The following is a 22,211-nucleotide window of genomic DNA, read 5'->3' as shown; positions in this document are numbered from 1 at the left end:
TATTCTCTCCTGTGTGTTTTACAGTCTTTACAGAATGACACACAGCATTCACCCCTGTCTGCTCATTAGTTTCATAAGGACAACACCAACTCACTGCTCAGGTTTGTCCAGAGGTTTGGCATTCTCCTTGTCTTTTGAGGACTTGATGTGCTTTTCAATCTTGTCCAGCTCCTCCTGTTGGGCCCTCTGAGGGAGAGACACAAGAGAGACTGACTCTATTTGTGCCCACATTCATACAGAACAGTAGAACGTATACAGCAGAGGTGTATATACATCTTATTACAGGTGGTTCCCTTGGACAAAACTGAGACAACATACTGACAATGGGCATCAAAGATAATGATATGTGCAAGTCACACTTGATCAAATATATGTTTATCATGTCCATGTGTTTATATTTAACTGATTCATGCTTTAGAGAAGACTTGCGATTTTTGATGCAACAGTTGAGTGGTAAGGGTTTTCAAGTTTCTCACTGAAGCTGCTGACCGTGTTGACCATCGCCCCAAATCGTTTTTGAAACACCTGCATGCTCTTCTGTCTTTTGCCTAATGTTTCACATCTCTCCCTTTTCCCTTCAACTTGCCTCACAGTTGCCATTGTTGGCAGTGAACAATCTAACAGTTAGTAAACAAGAAATTACTGTCTAACAATCTGTTCTCATGCACTGTTTGCATGGTTTCCTATAAAAAGTAATGCACCAAATTTTCCACATATTCCACCTGATGATAAGCCAGTGATTCGTGCATAACCCATGTATGCTGGATCAAGGCTGTGATCACGGGGCCCATTCGCGAATGGGAGTACAGGCAGATTTATACTTGTGTGTCAGCTCTATGCAGAGTCTATGCCATAGCCTACACATGTGGCCTGCGTTGTGAGCATTTATTCTCGTGCGGTGGCGTGTCTATCTCACTCTGCAGTTACACCTCCAAAAGACTAGTCATTGGTGGGGTTTCTGTGAAGTGCTGTAAAGTTCAGCTTTGTTTCCACTGAGGGAAATGGTTTTCAGCTTACAAAGATAGCCAGGAGCTTTGTGTCCCTGCGACATGTAGTTACATTTCTGGGGAGGTGTATGTCAGGCTACAGCGTAGGATGGGCGTAGTTATGGCATCGATTCAACGCAGAAGTATAGAGTCTGCTTAAAGAAGTAAGTGGTCCCAAGACGTCAAGTTAGGAGGCAGGTTGGAATGGTGGATAGTGTACAAAACACAGAACTTTCCCCAGCAGACCGCTGTTTGGAACTGTGTGAACACTGAGTGAACTTTTTGAGTGATTTTAACGTACGTCCTCACCATGTTGCTTTTCCGCAAACCTAACCTCCGTACCTTTACTTGCCTAAACCTAATCTCCATAACTTTAAGTTAAAGGAGAACTAATGTTTTTTCAACCTGGGCCCTATTTTCCAATCTACTTTTGTCTAAATGAGTGATAGGATGTTCAATTTTTGACATTTCTCCAGTACAAAGCTAGGGCTGACCTGCCTGTAGCCCGTGAGCGTGCGCTATATTAAATAATAGGGCACTCAGACAGCGTCAAACAATGTCAAAATACGTCCACTAAAAGTGCATTTTTTTCACACAGATAGGCTCGGCTCGTTAGTATAATTGTCCGACAACATACCGGAAAGGAGAAATGAACGTCTGTGTTAACCTTTAGCTGGATTCGGACATGTTCCTCTGCCTGTTGCAATTTTAGTATATGTGCTACCAAAGTCACACTGCTCCCTCCCTCTCCTCGTCCGCTTTTCAATTTCAATGAGCTCTGCATCCGTGTACGTCCGCGTTCTCCGTGTTCAAATAAACACGGGCGGTCACCAAATTCAAATGGCTCATCCAGATCCAGTTGGTCGAAATCAGATAAAAATTCGGACATGTTTGTTGTGGCAAGTCAAAAAACTCACGTCCCACGAGATTTGAGTTGTTGCAGGAAGTAACCGCTGGAGTGACTTTACCAAATGCAAGGAGTTACTCTGTTTTGAGTAGTCATGGCTGAATTTTTACCCGATTTTGACAAACTGGATCTGGATCCCTTTAATTACATAACTTTACATTACAGACGTAACGTCATTCATGGGGTGCTAATTCATAGGATATTACACGAACCACTGTATGAGGATACACTGACCATATCTGTACATAGGACTCTCTGAAAAGCAGTATTAATGCTTCTATTATTCTGGTTAAAACTGAATTAACCTTATGTTGGTTAAAATGACAAAAAGTAATACAGAGCGGACAATAGAAGCAGTCACTTACCACTGAAGGAATGTGCTACTACAAACTACCTCTGAAACCTGTAAACCTGATTAAAGCTGACTGAAGCAATACATTTTTACACTACTGACCAAGACAGCAATGTTTGCACCTGCAAAATCTGTTGTTCATTCTTCCTCCAGTGACTTGGATTGATGTAACTGGAGGCAAAGAAGAACTACAAGCCTTGTCAGTTTGGATCGGTAATGTTAGGCAAGGGCTGTGCTCCAGAACTTTGTTGTTTCCTTTGCTTGTACAGCATTTGGTTGACTCAGATATTCAGCTGTATTTATTCGAGCCAGCATACTGCTGAGGAAATGCAGCAGAGAGAAGCTGAAGCTTCAGCTGCGTGAGCTGTGCAAGAAAATCCTGCCAGCGTGGACTCTCCAAAACCTGAGCTGCAGAGAGCAAACACCAGTTGGTGATGCCTTTGCTTGAATTGCCCAACAGAATCATTCTGCTGCAATGAATTTGAGCGTGGGCAGTTTTTGTTGGATGCTTTTATCAGTGACAACTCTGAGAGACTATAGATTCTTTGTGTGTGTGTTTTTTTAAGACTTGCATGAGCAGGTTACAGTAGTTACATGTTTTAACTGGGCATCAGTAACTGGCGCATAATGCGTGCTGGTACATGCAGGAACCACCATGGCTCTGCAAGCAGGAGAACTAAGCTTTCTGTCAATATAGCAGGAATTATTCACACAATTATCAACAACACTGTCTGCATGTCCACATAAGAGGTGGCAAATTTTCCTTTTTAGGGTCCCACACCCCAAAACCCCCAAAGTCTTCTAATAAATTCAAATTATATTATAGTGAGACAAGCAAGATAAACTGACTGTGGAGAGTTTGTGTTGCTCACATTTTCATACAGGGCCTGCAGGGTCTCCAGGTCAACCACTGTGTTGTCCAGGTTCAGGATGGCTTAAAGACAGAGAGAAGGAGAGGTCTATTCAGTGACAGTCAAGGATCAACGTGTACGTCAGTGTTTAGGTCATGGGTCAATTTTAATCTTATTTGAAAACAAAAAAGATATCTAATGCCAACTCGCTGCTAAAATGTGATTAGATACAAAACGAAATATCAGAAAAGGCAGAAAATGATAAACGGAGTCCTCATGGAGGATCACTAAATCCTCTCAGGTAGTGTCTGGGTTTTGTGCAAAGATTAATATTGCAATCAATCTTATGGCAATTTGTACACATGATGTTACAATACCCAGAGTCAGCTATTAATGACCCCTAATGACCATACAGTCCATCAAAGCAAATGTGCACCAGATGTGCTACTGATACCACAACAACTAGTTTGGCAACACAATATCTTTCACTTCCTGACTTTTATTGATTTGGGGATTTTTTTTGTCATGACTAGATGAATATCTATCCACTAAATATTTCAACAGATATATAGGGAAGTATGTAATTATAGTAAGATGTCCCCTGAGAGTTTTCTTATCCTTTCAGCAGAACCATTCTCTCCTTTGGTCAAAAAAAAAAAGGCTGTGACAGCTAAATATGAGACTAAACTTACTTAGTGAGATGAATGTTTTCGTCAGTGCCCCCTGTATGTCTACATTATGATATTTCATCAGGAATAAGACTCCTGTATTTCTGTATGTAAATATCAATCGAATTGATTGACTCACCATGTTGGATATCTTTCATGTCCAGATGCAGGGAGGACATGAGGATTCCTACTGCCTGAGAACGCTTATTGCTTAGGAGCTTAACAACCTGAAAAACACAGACATAAGATATGAGGTCAGATTCAAAAGCTCAGATGTACTAGGCATGTATAAGAAAATATTGATACACTTGAGTATTACAATATTTTGCTAAATGTATTGATTCTTAAAAACACTATCAATTTTTAATGAATAGTTTACATGTACATTTTACATTATGTGCTTTTATGATAATTGAAACTCTGTGTTGCAGCTATTCTTGGCCAGGTGTCCTTTGTAAAAGAGATCATTGATCATGATTGGACAAACATGTTTTAATTAAGGCTAAATCAATAAAACCTGCAAAGAGTCATGACAGTGGTTCATTTTCTGTTGTGTTTAAATCCCCGATTGCTAGATCCTTCAGTGTTTTAATCTAGATTCAGCCATTTGACTCTTCGACTCCCATGTAACAACATATTGCTAGCGTAAACGCAAAGAACACGGGTCTATAAGACAGGCAGAGTCATAAAGGGTGCACAGCGTTGTCAGTTTCCCTAAAATAAGATTTTAAAAAAGGTGAAGGCATGACCCACCCTACTCTCCCTCTGACTGGCTAGAACTATTTGCCTTTGATTGCTGGGTTGGTCAGGTTTAGGCAAAAGATGTGAGACTGGTTAGAGTAAGGATAAGAATGTCAGGATAAGTCAGTCAGAGGCAGAGTAAAGGTCCTGGCACACCAAGTTGGCGGTCAGCCGTTGGTCAAAGTTGGGCCATTTGTGCACAAGAAGAGAGTCGGAAGTAAGGGATGCCAGCGAAGAGCTCGAGTCAAGTAGGGAGTGAGACCAAAAGTTACATGAGGTAAGTTTTAAGAAAGACATGAAAACAAATATGTAAAACATCTATAACTGGTTGTTGACCTTATAAATGTGACAGTAATACTTGTACAGTATGAACAACCCACAGACCTGTTTGGCCTTGGACTTGGTGATGGTGTCAGAGAGCGGCTGCTTCTTCTCCTTCACAGCTGTTTTAGAGAACAATTCTACAAACTCCTCAAAGTCCAACTCAGGCTCCTCAATGGTCTCCCACACCAATGAATTGGAAACATCCCTGAAAAACACAAGAGAAACATTTACAGATGGTAGGTATGTCAACAATTAAGTATTATTAGCCCTTCTGCTCTTACTGGCCTCAATAAGTTTTCACAGTTTTGCTCAGATTTGCATTAAGTGTGAGTGTGATCTGTTCAATACACTGCATGTGTTAAAATCCATTCTGAGCATTTTAGGGCACTGCACAGTTACACAGCTTAAAAATTAGCTCTGTATGTGGAGTTTTACATAACTCTGTGTTCTGCCTCACATTTATTTTGGTACATTTAGAAATCAGTCCTTGTATATCAAGGAAATTAGAATATGGGAGGTCTTTTGTTCTAATATTTAAAGTGGATGTGTTTTAGTCCTGATAGCTCTACCGACTGTGATGTTCGGACACGCTGTCCAACATTTCAGTCTGAGGCATTAGAAACTTTACAACTTAAAGAGGCCAGTGGTGGGTAAAGGCTGTACTGCTCTAAGACACTGATCACTCATAGATCAGGATGTCTCATTATAGCCAGTCATCAGTTATTTTACTTTACTAATTTGTACAAATGTTTGTTCTTTTGGGAATTTGTTCAGTATTATTAGTGTTGGACCCAATGAGAAAACACAGTCCACTCTGCAAAGTCACTTTTGCTCTGTTCTTTATGACTGAACATGGTTTGGAATGTTTTACTCCCTCAAAACACTGATTGCTTACATCACTGCCCAGGCATTTCACACTGTTATAGATCCTTGGATTTCTTAGGAGAGACTTTATTTTTTGCTGCACTCTTTGAGTTAAGGATGCAGAACTTTAAACTAGCCTTCAACTTCCAGAAAAGGACCCAGTGCTAACTGAAAATAGTCTCCAGCAAATGCACTTTTTCCTCCTGTTTGAGTAATGTTTCTTAAAAACAACATTGTTTCTCTGTGTCAGGGACCTACTGAGATTTTTAGGAGAATGAAACTATAAATTAGCTATATATATTATCTTCAGGTTATTGTGTCTACAGGGGTCTTTAGTTAGACACCAATAAAGATTGTAGCAATCATTCAAATGGTATCAGATCTTGGGTCCTATCTTATACCCAGCTCAAAGCAGAACTGTCATTACTAGTTTTAGACTGACCCAGTTGTCATTTTCATAACCAGTGCCCACATTGTGTAACTAGGAAATGTACTTGAGCCCATCTGTGCCCCCCTGGATGTGTAGGTCTATTGTGAGGCACCAGAAAACAACTGTGCCACTGACCAACAAAAATCTGCTCTAAAGTCAGAATGGCGCAGGATTGCCTTCTACTATTTAAAGAGCGTGTTTTTCAGACAGTAAGATGCGCCGTTAATGTACACTCTGATTGTTACACACATAGGGATGTGCACATGGGTTGTGGGTGGGTAAAATAATACATCACTAATGAGGAAAATGATATCGACATTCTCTAAAATGAGAACATAGCAGAGATCAGAGCAGAGCTGCTGTCAGACTGCACATTAAAGCAGCTGTGCGGAACTTTTTACCATTTATAAAACTGTCCCTAGTTCGTATCACCCCCCCTTGAAGGTCTGCATATTTATTTGAACCCAACAGCAACAAAAAAGCCTTTCTCTATATGGCTATTTAGTGTAGCCTCGGTCGGGTCGGACACAGCGGAAGTCAGCAAACCAGAATACGGCACCTGGAGTCGGAAGTAAGTCTGCACACCCACAGCGGCCCACAGCCATTAAACCACAGAAGAAGGAGCTGTGTTTACAGAGAGTGTTCTTCGAGTAAGTGGTACGCAACGGGCATTGCTGAACACCTAACAGTTTTACCACATGTATCTATAAGGACTTGGTTGTACTTTCGATGTCATGGCGGATAAAGAAGGAGCACCATCTAAAAGAAAAAGAACAGAAGAAGGCTAAACAGGACAGTGATAGGGCTCGAGCCCAAACGCGTGTAAACCTCAGTCGGGCATTCACCAAGTGGAGAGAGCTGAGAGATTTGAAAGGTTTTAAAACTGATCCCGAGTTGGCCCTTTTCCTAATCGACAGGTATGTAATTTTTGTTTTTATTTAGAGAATATACCGCAACTTGTTAGATGTTGTTTCACTTCAATATGTGATGACATGGAAGTTATAAGCAAGCTAAATGTAACTGATAGCTGATGTGAACCATTTTTGTCTAGTAATGTTACAACAAACGCCACAAAATTGTGTGACCGTGACCATGAACACAGATATACAGCAGGCAGTTGTCCTCAGTTAATAAGAAATTCAGAGCTACACCAGAACATTTATGATTTTCCTCTCGTTCTCCAAAACAAATGCATGCGGTAATTGCTGGTTGCAGTCAAGATTTTACGACAACAGGCTGTGGGTGACATACCACTTCGACCAAATGGGGCACTCTAATTGAACGAAACGGTAACGAAAACGTAAAGTTCCGCACAGCTGCTTTAAGAGAGACACTGTGCACATTTACACACAAGGAGCAGCATAGCTTCATTGATTAATTCAGAAGCTAAAAGTGTAGTTTTGTTTCCTCTGTCAAGTGCTTAACTAGAGCTTTTAGTTTTGCTGCTTAAATTTCCCACAATATTTGCTGCAGTGACGTCACTGCTCTTAATGCATTACTCTCGACAGAAAACCACTTGCTGCACTAATTTGCCAAATCCACCTGTAAATAGCAGTGTACCAGGTGCAGGCACACCTGGCTTTTAAAGGGAAAGGGAGACTACATTCTGATTGGTTGAATCCATGTTACACCCAAAACACACCTATGATTTAGAGTTTTAATCAACCCCTTTGTCACTTGCACCTTACTTTACGCCCATAATATGTGCCATTTAACCAGCAGAATTCGATTTGGACACACCCTAAATGCACTTGCACCATGCACTTTAGACCATGCACCATACATTGTTTGAATAGTGCCCCTTGTGCTAGAACTGTAATTTCTTTCTGCGTCACGTGTTCACAATCTCCCCCTCTATGTAGAATATATCGTGTCTGGGCTCAAATTGTAAGTAAATTGATACAAACTGATCAAATCATGATCATGTGGAGGCTGTTTTTACTACACCATCTTTACTTTCTGTTGCTGAGCTGGATCCTGGTCCAATAGAGGGGCTTCATTGGTCTGGGAGGCTCCACCACAGCCTTCCTGGGTGGCTTCTCCTGGGTCAGACCCAGAGCGTACAGCCCCAACGGCAAAGGAGGAGGCAGGGAGCCCAGAGCCCCTGGAAGACCAGGGGGTACCGAGATGGCTCCTGGTGGAGGAGGTGGTGGAGGAGGCCCACAGCCTGGAGGTGGTGGCGGAGGAGGTGGACCTCCCATTCCTGGTAATGGAGGAGGAGGTGGAGCAATGCCACCAGGGAGAGGAGGAGGAGGAGGTGGTGGGGGTGGAGCAAGGCCACCAGGAAGTGGAGGAGGAGGAGGTGGTGGGGGTGGAGCAAGGCCACCAGGAAGTGGAGGAGGAGGAGGAGGTGGGGGTGGAGGTGGAGGAACTGCCAAACCAGGGGGTAATGGAGGTGGAGGTGGAGGAGCTGGCACTGAGCCTCCTGGTAATGGTGGAGGAGGAGGTGGTGGAGGAGGTGGTGCCACAATCTGTCCTGGTAGACACTGAGGAGGTACTGCTCCTCCTGGAAGTGGAGGCGGAGGTGGAGGAGGAGGCTGCAGCTGACATGAACACTGGAAGCCGTCCTGCCTGGGTGGAGGCTGCAGGAAGCCGTTGACTCCACCCGGCTCACTACAAGGCACTTTAAACTTAAAGCTGTCGTCCATGGGCGAAGTCTGCACCGACTTGGCCTCCAGGCAGCCTGGAGCCAGAGCTGCTTCAGTCTGCAGGTGAGCGTCACACACCACCCTCAGCAGGCCCTCCTCTCCTCCACACTCCTTGTCTGTGGTGGAGGTGGTGGGCTTCATACTGTCTCTGTCCAGCAGAGGGGGCTGTCGCTCCAGCTCAGCTATCTTAGTCCTGAGATCCTCTATGGTTTGTTCCAGCTGTTGGATGACGTTGACGTGTTTCTCCTTCAGTTTAGCTGAAGGAAGGACACACTCCTCCTGCAGATATGAGAGAAGCAAATGGTAAGATATTTTATATATATATATATATATATAAATATTTGATCAAGATTTGTCTTTTAATTCTCATTTAAAACAAACCTCACGGACTGCATTTTTTCATCTGCGTAATATTGCAAAAATTAGGCCTATCCTGACCCGAAAAGATGCAGAAAAATTGGTCCACGCTTTTGTTACCTCAAGGCTGGATTACTGTAACTCTCTATTATCAGGTAGCTCTAGTAAGTCCTTAAAAACTCTCCAGCTAATTCAGAATGCAGCAGCACGTGTACTAACAGGAACTAAGAAAAGTGATCATATCTCTCCTGTTTCAGCTTCTCTGCACTGGCTCCCTGTAAAATCCAGAACTGAATTTAAAATCCTACTGTTAACTTATAAAGCTCTAAATGGTCAAGCTCCATCATATCTTAGAGAGCTCATAGTGCCATATTATCCCACCAGAACACTGCGCTCTGAGAACGCAGGGTTACTCGTGGTCCCTAAAGTCTCCAAAAGTAGATCAGGAGCCAGAGCCTTTAGCTATCAGGCTCCTGTCCTGTGGAATCATCTTCCTGTTACGGTCCAGGAGGCAGACACCGTCTCCACATTTAAGACTAGACTTAAGACTTTCCTCTTTGATAAAGCTTATAGTTAGGGCCGGCTCAGGCTTGCCTTGTACCAGCCCCTAGTTAGGCTGACTTAGGCCTAGTCTGCCGGAGCACCCCCCCTATAATACACCGGGCACCTTCTCTCCTTCTCTCCCGCTCTCTCTCGTATTCTATTTCTGCATCTTGCTAACTCAGCCATTCTGGATGTCACTAACTCGGCTTCTTCTCCGGAGCCTTTGTGCTCCACTGTCTCTCAGATTAACTCATATCACAGCGGTGCCTGGACAGCGTGATGTGTGTGGTTGTGCTGCTGCCGTGGTCCTGCCAGATGCCTCCTGCTGCTGCCATCATTAGTCATTAGTCATACTTCTACTGTTATTATACACATATGACTGTTGTCACACTTGTATACTGCCAGGTATTAATACATACTTTCAACATATTGTACCACAGTAGCCAGAACTATAACTATAATATTATTACTTTCAATAATGTTGTTGTAAGCTACTGTCATTACCTGCATCTCTCTCTCTCTGTCTTTGTCTCTCTTTCTGTCTCATTGTGTCATGTGGATAACTGTTAATTTATTATGCTGATTTGTTCTGTACGACATCTATTGCACGTCTGTCCGTCCTGGAAGAGGGATCCCTCCTCAGTTGCTCTTCCTGAGGTTTCTACCGTTTTTTTTCCCCCGTTAAAGGGTTTTTTTTGGGGAGTTTTTCCTTATCCGCTGCGAGGGTCATAAGGACAGAGGGATGTCGTATGCTGTAAAGCCCTGTGAGGCAAATTGTGATTTGTGATATTGGGCTTTATAAATAAAATTGAAATTGAAATTAAGACAAAAATCTGAGCTCTCTTCTTAGTTCAATCTGTTTATTGGCAAATGAAGAATCACTCCCTCAGTAAAAAAAAAAACTATAATCTAAAGTTTATTGTCACTGACACAGAGAGCTCTGCTTTTGTTACTTTGCAATGAAGAGAGTTTACTTTGAAGTTATAACTGCATACATAGTATTTTCTAATACATTATATTCATGAAATTACATGTGCATTTCACTGCCATTGTTATTTGGACTATACTATACTTTCAAATTCAACTCAATTCTTTTTTTTTTTTACTCTGTTGTCATATACACACAGGCCTGAAATACACACACGCACAAACAGGACCTATATATGCATTCAATGGAGAGTGAGGGGGCTACCCATGGACAGGCACCCAGAGCAGTTGGGGGTTCAGTGCCTTGCTCAGGGGCACCTTGGCAACACCCAGGAGGCCAACTGACATCACTCCAGCTACCAGTCCACACTCCTTACTTGGTCTGTATGGAGATTGGAGCTGGCGACCCTCCAGTACCAACCCAACTCCCTATGGACTGAGCTACTGCCACCCCATTTTATAGTTATGTCCTTTTGTTGCGAGTAAGCTTTATGAATATTTATTTGATTATATCTTGCCTTTATCTTTTACTGCATATAATCATCACTCGGGTGCAATATCAGTATATGCTAAACAGTACAAAATCTATACTTCCATCAGTCACTAATGTGAAATCAGCCATTCAGCCTGTCTCTTTGTCATATTTTGCTTCTTTTTGCTGCTTACTTATTATATTGCTTTGGGTTTTATTATGCATGCTTATTATACTGCTCATTGTTTTATGTAGTTTACTTTTCATACTGATCTGTGTGTATCTTTTTAGTGATATCTACTTCTATATTGCTTTGTGTTTTTTTCTACAGATGCTTGCTTCTGCTGCTGTAATGTTGCAAATTCCATCTACTGAGGGACGAATAAAGCATTATCTTATCTTATTTTGTTCATGTAAACAATTAATATTTGCATTATTTCTATCTGACTGGTCATCAGTCACTTGAATGCGCTGTCAGTTGCCATTGCAACTTCTGAGAGCTGTCAATCAGCTGTCAAGCTGTCATCTGTTTGACAAAACAAATGATACAAAAAAATAGGAATTATATTATGTACACAAAATCATGGTTTTATGAGAATAAAGCCAGAATATGTTGAGAAAAAGTTTGAAAATAACCCAACAAAATATTGTATGTTATGATTTGATAGGGTATATCATAAAACAAGTTTTTGCACCGACTGTTCACACAGTTAATATTTCTATGTTAATGAACAGTGTTTTGATCACAATTTTCTTATGATGAGTATACAGCACTGGTCTGCATGTCTGTAGATATGTCTTTGTCTTTATTGAATTTGTGGAAAAAATAGCATTAGTGGAACCACTAATTGACATGGTAAAGATTTTACTTTCTTAACATCAACATGTTAGAGTTTATCATTAAAATGCCCCCCAAAAAAAAGAAAAAAAAAAAAAGAAAAAAAGTTTGTCATTAGCAATTAGCTCTAAGTACAGCCTCAGAGAGAGAATAGCATGGCTGTAGACTCTTGTTGGGTTACTCTGCTGGCTTGTGGTTGGTTAGTTTTATCCTGTGCTGCGGCAGTGATGCACTGTACTGTACTGTACTTTACTGTACTGTACTGTACTGTACTTTACTGTACTGTACTGTACTGTAGTACTACCAAGCTACATCATATCTGGGTGTGGTCACTAGTAAAACAGACCACAGCTGACCACATCCAGCTATGATGTTAGGTGCGGTCAGAGGTGCAAAGACAACCCATAGAGGCCAGTGCAGCTGTGTTCTATCACCTCCCCAAATCTCTCTAAGTTGATTCACTCTTTATGGTGAATGTAATTAATATTGCACTTTTGCAAAAACATTAGCGAATAAAGTGCTTTACAGTTATGCCTCTCATTTACTCATTCACACACTCATAGAGTGGCAGAGCTGCAATGCAAGGTGCTGGTTTGTCCATTGGGAGCAATTTAGGATTCAGTTTCTTGCTCAAGGAGCAATCTTTACTTCCATAACAATAATTAAATATAAATTGAAAAAAATCAGCGATCAGTGGCATTTATCTTGTCAGACTGGACTGGCCAAACTTATGTCAAAGTACCCCCATGTATTTTTCAGTAAAGTATTGCTTATTGAAACTGAAAGTGCTGGGCTCTTAAAGGGGTAGTGCACCCAAAAATGAAAATTCAGCCATTATCTACTCACCCATATGCCGACGGAGGCCCTGGTGAAGTTTTAGAGTCCTCACATCCCTTGCGGAGATCAGTGGGTGGAGCGGCTAGCACACCTAATGGCTGACCCCAGACTAACGTCCAAGAACACAAAATTGAATCCACAGAGTACCTCCAACACGCTCATCCATAGTGATCCAAGTGTGCTGCAGTCACGACATCAAAAGTTGTTTCGAAAAACATCATATGAACTCTGTTTTTAGCCTCACTGTAGCCCGTAGCTCTGTCTGCTTCTCTGTGCTCCGCGCTCATGTGTGCGCACTCAGGGTGATCGGTGATGAACGGTCTCTGAAGAGCAGCAGTCTCGTCAGTACTGATGTCCAGATTCTCAAGTGCAGGCATCGCCAATTCCCAGTCTGAGCAGCAAAGACTTTCCTCATCCGTTGGCATTGCTTTGCATTTGAAACAACTACACCACCAGGTTTCCAGTGCTCGACTCCGGTATTCTGCAGCTGGCTGAGGGCTGTGCATTCACACCAAAAGCGTCATGAGCGTCATGAGCATCATGAGTGGCTGGCAGCCATTCATTTTCAATTTACGCTTGCTACGAAGGGCGTCAGGGGCGTCGGCTGCAGCGAGTGGTGCGATGCCAGCGACCAGAGCGTCAAGTAGAAGTTGAGAGAAGCTGAACTTTATGCAAATGAGCAGCGCAGCTGCCGAAGCAGCAGCCAATTGCAGACCGGGATTCAGGTGCAGAGGTCTGGGCTCTCTCGGGGCTGTACGAGCCGGTGAAATTCACTGTGGAGTTGCCGGGTTTGCAGGACTCTGTGGACCCAGACGGCCCGATGGCTCCGGGCCCTGTGTTTCCTCAGCAAATACGCCGATGCAGTGCAAAGGAGGCTTCTGAAAGTGCGATTAATGAGCTCCTGCTTATTTACCACCAATTACATTTCTCAGTGGTCCTACGTGCCAACAGGAGAGTAAAATCATAATTATAAAGGACTCATAAAGGCTATATTGACTGTGTTTATTAGCGTTATTTGAATTGTGTAATGAAAGTCATGGATAATACAAAGTGAAGACATAAATGATATATTTGTTCATCCTTGTAAAGTGAACAGCCGTGTCAGCCTTGATGGACACATCTGCAGCAGCCGGCTCCGCCCCTTTGGCCGTTGCAAAGGCCTGCTGGAGCTGCTGCCAGCCAGCGCAATGCCAGCGACCTGAGCGACCGCTGCCGCTCATGACGCTTTTGGCGTGGATGTACAAGGCTCACGAGCTGCGGCGGCTGCTTCATCCAGCAGCCTGAGTTCCGTGCGTATACTCGGGCTCAAACAAATACGGCTCAACAAAGAAATGCTGTTCCTCCTCAATTTCAAAGTCTTCAGACATGTTGGGCTGTCCTTTGCTAAAAGACCGTAGTGCAAATTATCTTTTAGCGACTGTGGTTACGTTGTCTGTCCCTGCGGTGCACGTGTCACGTGATGTAAACACGGGTGAGCAAAGCTCATGCTTTTGCTGGTCTCGCGCAGGCGCACAGCAGGAGCACAGAGAAGCAATCAGAGCTACAGGCTACAGTGAGGCTAAAAACAGAGTTCATATGACATTTTTCGAAACAACTTTTTTATGTCGCGGCTGCAGCACACTTGGATCACTATGGATGAGCAGTATGGAGGTACTTTGTGGATTCAATTTTGTGTTCTTGGACGTTAGTCTGGGGCGCTGTCTACCATTAGGTGTGCTAGCCGCTCCACCCGCCAATCTCTGCAAGGGATGTGAGGACTCTAAAACTTCACCAGGGCCTCCCTCGACATATGGGTGAGTAGATAATGGCTGAATTTTCATTTTTGGGTGCACTATCCCTTTAAGCCACCTTTATCTGAGCCTTATGTTCGACACTGCAATGTGTTCATGATTTTTAATGCAAATCCATTACACTCCCTATACAGTCCATTAAGACCTTTCTTACTTCAGTGCAACAGAAACTACTGTAGCCTATAAACTAGGATTTCAGAGGTATACCAGTTTTAATATATACCGTGGTATGACAACTGATGATTATCATACCATGTTTATTTGCTTATCTACAGTATTACAAAAATGCAACTGGAAGGAGAATCTCACCTCTATTTTTAGTTATTTTCAAAAGGGATTGTTAACACATACCTCCATTTAAAAGATGGTCATAACTAATAGTAATAATAATTATGTAATACCATGATACAGTGATATTTTCTGAGATGGTTATCGTACCATGAAAATCTCATACTGTTGCAACCCTAGTATGGACATTCACTGCATTTGGCGCAGCCCTCTCATATTTGATTCTGGGGAAAAAGTCTCACAGGAACTTAATTCTGTTTTTGATAAGGGAATACAAATGAATCTTGGTTTGTCTCTGCTGAAGGGCTCTCTTTGACAAGTGTGCACAAACTCTTTTAGCAACAAGCTACATTTTAATTAAATGGATTAATCCCAGACCTCCTACTGTTAACCAGTAGCATGAAGAAATTTATAAAGGTTTCTTGATGGAGTGCTTGAGCACAGTGTTGAAGGGGGACTTAGAGGGGTTTTTGTAAGCTGTGGGCACCTTGTCTAAACTACCTCCCAAACTGAACAGCAGACCCGGTCCACAGGGGGCATTGCACTGTAGACTGGCATCCTTCCAGTGCCCCTGTAAATGCCTAATGCTCACTCCTTCTTTTACTGCCTTGCATTAGTTGTGTACTCCCTGACTCACGTAATGTATCCACACTCTTAGATCTCTGCATAATGTTTTCCCAAGTACTCATTTTAATTACTTTTTATACTGCTGGGTGGCTCGACTTGTGATAATGTATCCTCTCAGCAAATTTAGATTGTTGATGAAAAAAATAAAAAAAACAAATAGAAAAAACTACACTAAGTAACCAGTAACTAAGGCTTTAAAATAAATGTTGTATAGTCAAAAACATAGACTCAAATTTGCCTCTAAGATGTAGAGGAGTAGACGTATGAAGTACCATTACATGTAAATACTATTAAGTAAAGTGTCAAAATTGTATATACAGTACTTGAGTAAATGTACTTTACATTTGACCTCTGAAAATCTGAGTGTCAGTGTACTTCACTGGTTTATGTGTTCTTCTGAAAGAAGTGCAATCTCATGATAACACCCTGCAGTTGAAAGATTGGGCATGTTTACAGTAGAATCAAAGGCTGAATTGGACTTTGAGGGCGCGTTACCGGGAAGTCTGGGAGTGCTTAATCCAAATCCACAATTCAACCAGTCCACAAGGGGCAATGCAGACTTCCCTGTTTTAATTGCCCACAGTTCATTGCAATACGGACATGACGTTGTAGGTTGTAGGACTAAAAAACTTACGAGTATGTAGAACAGTTACTGCAGCCCACTAAAACAATACTCGAATAGTGTAGGCCAGAAATAATATTCAACAACATCATGATACAGAAATATGTAGAAATAAAGGCTGGAGAGGGCAATCAAAATGCATTGTATTATTGCAGCTTATGCTATAGGTTACACAGTGTAATGCCAAATAGAAAATTGGCTGAAATAAGTGGCACCTGACTGTCAGCTGGTTGGCTTTTTCTTTGCTTTTGCTGCCATGAGTTTTTTGAATTATATTTTGTTCTCGAAAATTCAATCAAATATTGTGGTTTAAAAAAGGAAAATTCTGTACAGATCTCAGAGAGAAAATATATCAAATTGTTTTCTGCTGGGATCCTGTTGTAGCACAGCAAACTGTGGGAAATCTCAAGGTTTGTTGAAGCATTTGCACAACACTGTTAACTATTGCACGTTTTGCTGGAAAATTTAAGCCCCAGCTTTCAATAAATTAGAAAAAAATCAAGTGACTGACCTGTTGGCTCTCCTTCTCTTGTTGCATCAAACCCAAGGTGGCTGCATGGTGTTCTGAACAAACAGAAATAGCAGGTCAGCACAATATAGTGCAACAGAGACACTTAGCAGAAGCTCTTCTCTAGGCAAAAGTGAACATATGATAGTATAAAGTTACACACATACATACATAGGTTGACATGTAGTGATTGATTACATGGCCACTTGACTCACAGCAGCATCACTTTTCTACTGTTATCAGATCTTGTGGCTTTGAATGTCCGATTGAGCAAATTAGATGCAGATGGTCTTAACACCACATTAAAAAGCATTGCTGCCCTCTCTGGTGGAAAGTTTCAAGTCACTTTCGGATGTCAAGGAATGGTGCGTCAATATGCTTGTTACATGCATTGTGTCTTTTCAATGTAAAGTTTCTACTAGTCACATGCACACAGCCTAAAAATAACCTTACAAAGTAGGTCAAACACATGTGTTTCCCTAGGTATAGGCAACAAAGCTCCATGGTTAGGTTTAGGGAACAAAAGCACATGATTAGGTTTAGAAAACAACATCATGGTTTGGCTTAAAATTCACACAGGAAATGAACAGCGGGCTGGACTCAAAGTTTGGAGTTTGATGGACCCAGCCATCTCAACGCCTGCCCACCCTACATGGACTTTGTCACTCTTTATGTTACACTAGTTGAGAGTATTTACATTTAATAACCTAAATGAAGTGCATATTTAATTGAGGGCATGCTACAAAAACACATTTGATCGCACACGTCACACCACAAATAAACGTGTGACTCTGATGTGGATAATATAATGAATGCCTGCACTGCCTAAATAACATGATCAGCTGTAAGGTAATAAAGATTCAAGCTGAGGAACAGTATTTTTCCACACTTTTTATGTTCAAATCACAAGCTTGGAATGATTCAGCTGTTATGCTTTCATATTTTCAGTGCTGTCCATACTGTAAAATTCACAACTGGCTGTTGTTGTCACATGACCTATAGGCCAGTTAGCTGCTAGTGGTGAACTGGAATACAAACAATCTGCTACAGTATTTTCTACTTAGAAAGCAAGCAGGGCAGAGTGCAGGGTTCCACTGACAATATCTTTAATTATACTAAGTTCTTATGAGAACATTACTACACGCTATAGGCCTACTGTAGTAGTAGTTTGTAGCATGCTCTACTGATGGCTGATCGGCTGAACAGTTTAACCAGCCCACATCTCAAAATACAAAACATCACAAAATACAAATACATTAGAACAGTGTAGTTGTTTGGGTTAGGTTTTTTTTAGATTTTTATTTTTTGGGCTTTTTGCCTTTAATTGACAGGAGAAAGTGTAATGGGAGAGTGAGAGAGAGTGGGGGGATGACATGCAGCGAGCTGGAGTCGAGCCCGCGACCGCTGCAGTGAGGCATTGCCTCTGTACATGGGGCGCCGGCACTATCCACTACGCTACCGACGCCCCGTTACACACATTATTTGTCTCAGGGACTTTGTGTCTGAACCATCTTTGCTTTACGGAGGGTGACTCATCAATTCTTGTTTAATATGACAAATATAAACTTTAGATGAGACAAAACAAAAATGTAAGATGAACAAATTAGGCTCTGCGGTAGTGAAGCTTGTTGCAAGGGAAAAAGTGTGTGTTATATATGTAGGTGCAACATGAGTATGGCCAATTTATTCAAATATAATCTGAGTATTTAGCACTGCAAATATGCCTATATAATTCTCTTGAATGTTTAAAGGAGACCCTTTATGCTTTTCCTTATTTTCTGTCATATATAATGATGTTTAAACTAAATGTGGCCAAAATTGCAAATAATTAGGTAAACATACGTACAGTTAACCCCTGTGAGTAAAATCCTCAGGCTTCAGACCGTTCAGACCAACACTGTTTTCAGTATTTTTTTCGACTTTGGCTTTAAGCTGACATCAGCTTGTGATGGATTTCTGTATATGTGTATCTCTACTCAAGGCATGCTACTGCAAATGTTTACATTATGTAGCCGACAGTGTTACATGTAGCTACATGCTAGTGACAATACCTGTAATCATGGTTGCTGGTGTTGTTATTTCTCCCCAATTTTGAATCATATTCCTGCTTGAACATTATTGTCCATTGTTTTTACAATCTTTTATAGCTGGTTATTAATGAGAGAAAGTGCCACCATACACAGTCATACCTCAGCTGCAAGTACACTGCTACATGGAGCTACATGCTAATATCAGGAAAACATGTAATCTTGATTCCTGATATTAATTTCTCCTGACTTTGGATCATATATTGTGTTTATAGGCTTTTGTTGTTGATTTTAAAAGATGATGTACACTGCTCAAAAAAATAAAGGGAACACTTAAACAACACAATGTAACTCCAAGTCAATCACACTTCTGTGAAATCAAACTGTCCACTTAAGAAGCAACACTGATTGACAATCAATTTCACATGCTGTTGTGCAAATGGAATAGACAACAGGTGGAAATTATAGGCAATTAGCAAGACACCCCCAATAGAGGAGTGGTTCTGCAGGTGGTGACCACAGACCACTTCTCAGTTCCTATGCTTTCTGGCTGATGTTTTGGTCACTTTTGAATGCTGGCGGTGCTTTCACTCTAGTGGTAGCATGAGACGGAGTCTACAACCCACACAAGTGGCTCAGGTAGTGCAGCTCATCCAGGATGGCACATCAATGCGAGCTGTGGCAAGAAGGTTTGCTGTGTCTGTCAGCATAGTGTCCACAGCATGGAGGCGCTACCAGGAGACAGGCCAGTACATCAGGAGACGTGGAGGAGGCCGTAGGAGGGCAACAACCCAGCAGCAGGACCGCTACCTCCGCCTTTGTGCAAGGAGGAACAGGAGGAGCACTGCCGGAGCTCTGCAAAATGACCTCCAGCAGGCCACAAATGTGCATGTGTCTGCTCAAACGGTCAGAAACAGACTCCATGAGGGTGGTATGAGGGCCCGACGTCCACAGGTTGGGGTTGTGCTTACAGCCTAACACCGTGCAGGACGTTTGGCATTTGCCAGAGAACACCAAGATTGGCAAATTCGCCACTGGCGCCCTGTGCTCTTCACAGATGAAAGCAGGTTCACACTGAGCACATGTGACAGACGTGACAGAGTCTGGAGACGCCATGGAGAACGTTCTGCTGCCTGCAACATCCTCCAGCATGACCGGTTTGGCAGTGGGTCAGTAATGGTGTGGGGTGGCATTTCTTTGGGGGGCCGCACAGCCCTCCATGTGCTCGCCAGAGGTAGCCTGACTGCCATTAGGTACCGAGATGAGATCCTCAGACCCATTGTGAGACCATATGCTGGTGCGGTTGGCCCTGGGTTCCTCTTAATGCAAGACAATGCTAGACCTCATGTGGCTGGAGTGTGTCAGCAGTTCCTGCAAGACGAAGGCATTGATGCTATGGACTGGCCCGCCCGTTCCCCAGACCTGAATCCAATTGAGCACATCTGGGACATCATGTCTCGCTCCATCCACCAACGCCACGTTGCACCACAGACTGTCCAGGAGTTGGCGGATGCTTTAGTCCAGGTCTGGGAGGAGATCCCTCAGGAGACCATCCGCCACCTCATCAAGAGCATGCCCAGGCGTTGTAGGAAGGTCATACGGGCACGTGGAGGCCACACACACTACTGAGCCTCATTTTGACTTGTTTTAAGGACATTACATCAAAGTTGGATCAGCCTGTAGTGTGTTTTTCCACTTTAATTTTGAGTGTGACTCCAAATCCAGACCTCCATGGGTTAATAAATTTGATTTCCATTGATAATTTTTGTGTGATTTTGTTGTCAGCACATTCAACTATGTAAAGAACAAAGTATTTAATAAGAATTTTTCATTCATTCAGATCTGGGATGTGTTATTTTAGTGTTCCCTTTATTTTTTTGAGCAGTGTATTATCTATTTATTATTATTCATTTATTATACCCAGAAACACCGACCAATCAAAGTAGCCATGGCTTTTGTGGGCGGGGAGCTTAAAGAGCAGGCGCTAAAACAAAGTGTCTCAGACAGAGGGTGAATACAGGTGTTCCAGCATAGACAGTATGAGGAAAAAATGAAACATTTACATGACATTAGAGAACATTAATTTATTGTGTCATCTGGACTAAAACCAGACTTTTAAAATACACGTTAGTCTTACTGAAATGATACTAAATTGAATTTCTAAAAGACAGACTAACACACCCAGATAATGCGATTGGGTCTTGAATCACTCCTGTACATATACAGTCAGGACCCAAACTGGCCTAGTCGAGCAATATCCATAGCTTGACTTATCTGTGCATGTAAACATAATTTTTTTGACAATTAAAGCATACAAACACATTTCAGTAGACACACAAAATTGTATGTAAGTATGATGTAAAACTGAGCATAATAAGTCCTCTTTAAGAACTGAAATCCCTTTCACCATGTTGTTACTGTGTAGGTGAGTATTAGGTAAGTAATTAGAAAGTAAAAGAGCCAAAATCAGCCCACATAATGGAGCTTTATATGATATTGGAAAAGCCTATCTTCACCAACCAAATCCACAAAACTATTGAGCTCAGACTGGCTGGACAAAAGTGTGTGCTCAAATATGGGCAAAGTGGATACAAGTATTGTAGCCTACTTTGTGATCAAGTCCGCATTTATACATCACCAGCTGTGACACTACACCCACCATAGAAAGGTAGGCTGACTTTAAGTCATGATATTATCAAACAGGCAGACAAATCTTCGCCTAGGACCTAACAACAATGTCAGTCTGCTAGTGTTTGTTATTTCTCCAGCTTTTAGTCAGCACAAAAATACAGCCTACAACATACAGAAATTATTACTCACCTTGATTGTCTTCTATAATGCCAAAGCGTGAAGATGGAAAAACCCCATTGAGATGAAGATGAGATAAGAAAAAAAGGGAAAAGAAACACAAAGGTCAGGGTCCTTGAATAAAACTGAATGCAGATTAGATCATCAGTGAGTTCTAAACACTTGAATAGCTTTGCTTTGACACTAATGCTCCCCTCTATCTGCTAGGCAGCACCCTGTCTTTGTCATCTCCCCAAGTTCCACTTTCCTTTTTAGATGGTGAGAGACTATTGAAGGCAAGGTAACAACGTCAGAAAAAAACACTGCTGACATATCTCTCCAGAACTATACAACAAAATACAGGTTGTAAATCACACACAGTCCTTACCAAATCTCATAATAATGATATGAATCTAATACATTGATGTCATTTGGAATATTTTGTACAGTATGGTTTTGAGTTTGAAAGGAGTATATGACATTTATTACAGGAAATATTAGAATCATTCGAGTAACATTTTTGTGTGATTTATGATCCACTCGATGACTTATTCAAATATGTCAGGATGTGTATTTGCATAGTAGTCACGATATGTCCATTAGTTCATCTAAGCGTGGTCAATTCATGCTGATCCTTGGAAACGTCTGAACACTGAAGCAAAGGGCTTATCGACTGTTAAAGGAAAAGGTCAAAATGTATTCTTATTCTTACTTATTATATATTCTTATTTACTGTCTCTCCAAGAGTGAGATAAGATGATCAATACCAATCTTTAGTTTGTGTGTGTAGCTCGAGACAGTTGACACGGGTGGATGG

General features: G+C 41.9%; 1 protein-coding gene across 1 annotated transcript in view; it reads right to left on the bottom strand.

The window, feature by feature from the left end:
• Window positions 1–22,211, bottom strand: part of fmn2b (formin 2b) — a 49,922-nt gene that overhangs the window by 10,605 nt on the left and 17,106 nt on the right. Inside the window, exons 5-11 of the mRNA XM_049563829.1 lie at window positions 21,428–21,439; window positions 16,584–16,636; window positions 8,080–9,050; window positions 4,890–5,034; window positions 3,904–3,991; window positions 3,118–3,179; window positions 95–186 (exon numbers count right to left, since the gene is read on the bottom strand). Coding sequence (XP_049419786.1) covers window positions 95–186; window positions 3,118–3,179; window positions 3,904–3,991; window positions 4,890–5,034; window positions 8,080–9,050; window positions 16,584–16,636; window positions 21,428–21,439 — 1,423 coding nt within the window. The remainder of the gene's footprint in view (window positions 1–94; window positions 187–3,117; window positions 3,180–3,903; window positions 3,992–4,889; window positions 5,035–8,079; window positions 9,051–16,583; window positions 16,637–21,427; window positions 21,440–22,211) is intronic.

Source organism: Epinephelus fuscoguttatus, linkage group LG20, assembly GCF_011397635.1.
Source record: "Epinephelus fuscoguttatus linkage group LG20, E.fuscoguttatus.final_Chr_v1".
In the NCBI taxonomy this organism is placed as follows: Eukaryota; Metazoa; Chordata; class Actinopteri; order Perciformes; family Serranidae; genus Epinephelus; species Epinephelus fuscoguttatus.
This window is presented reverse-complemented; position numbering and strand designations above follow the sequence as displayed.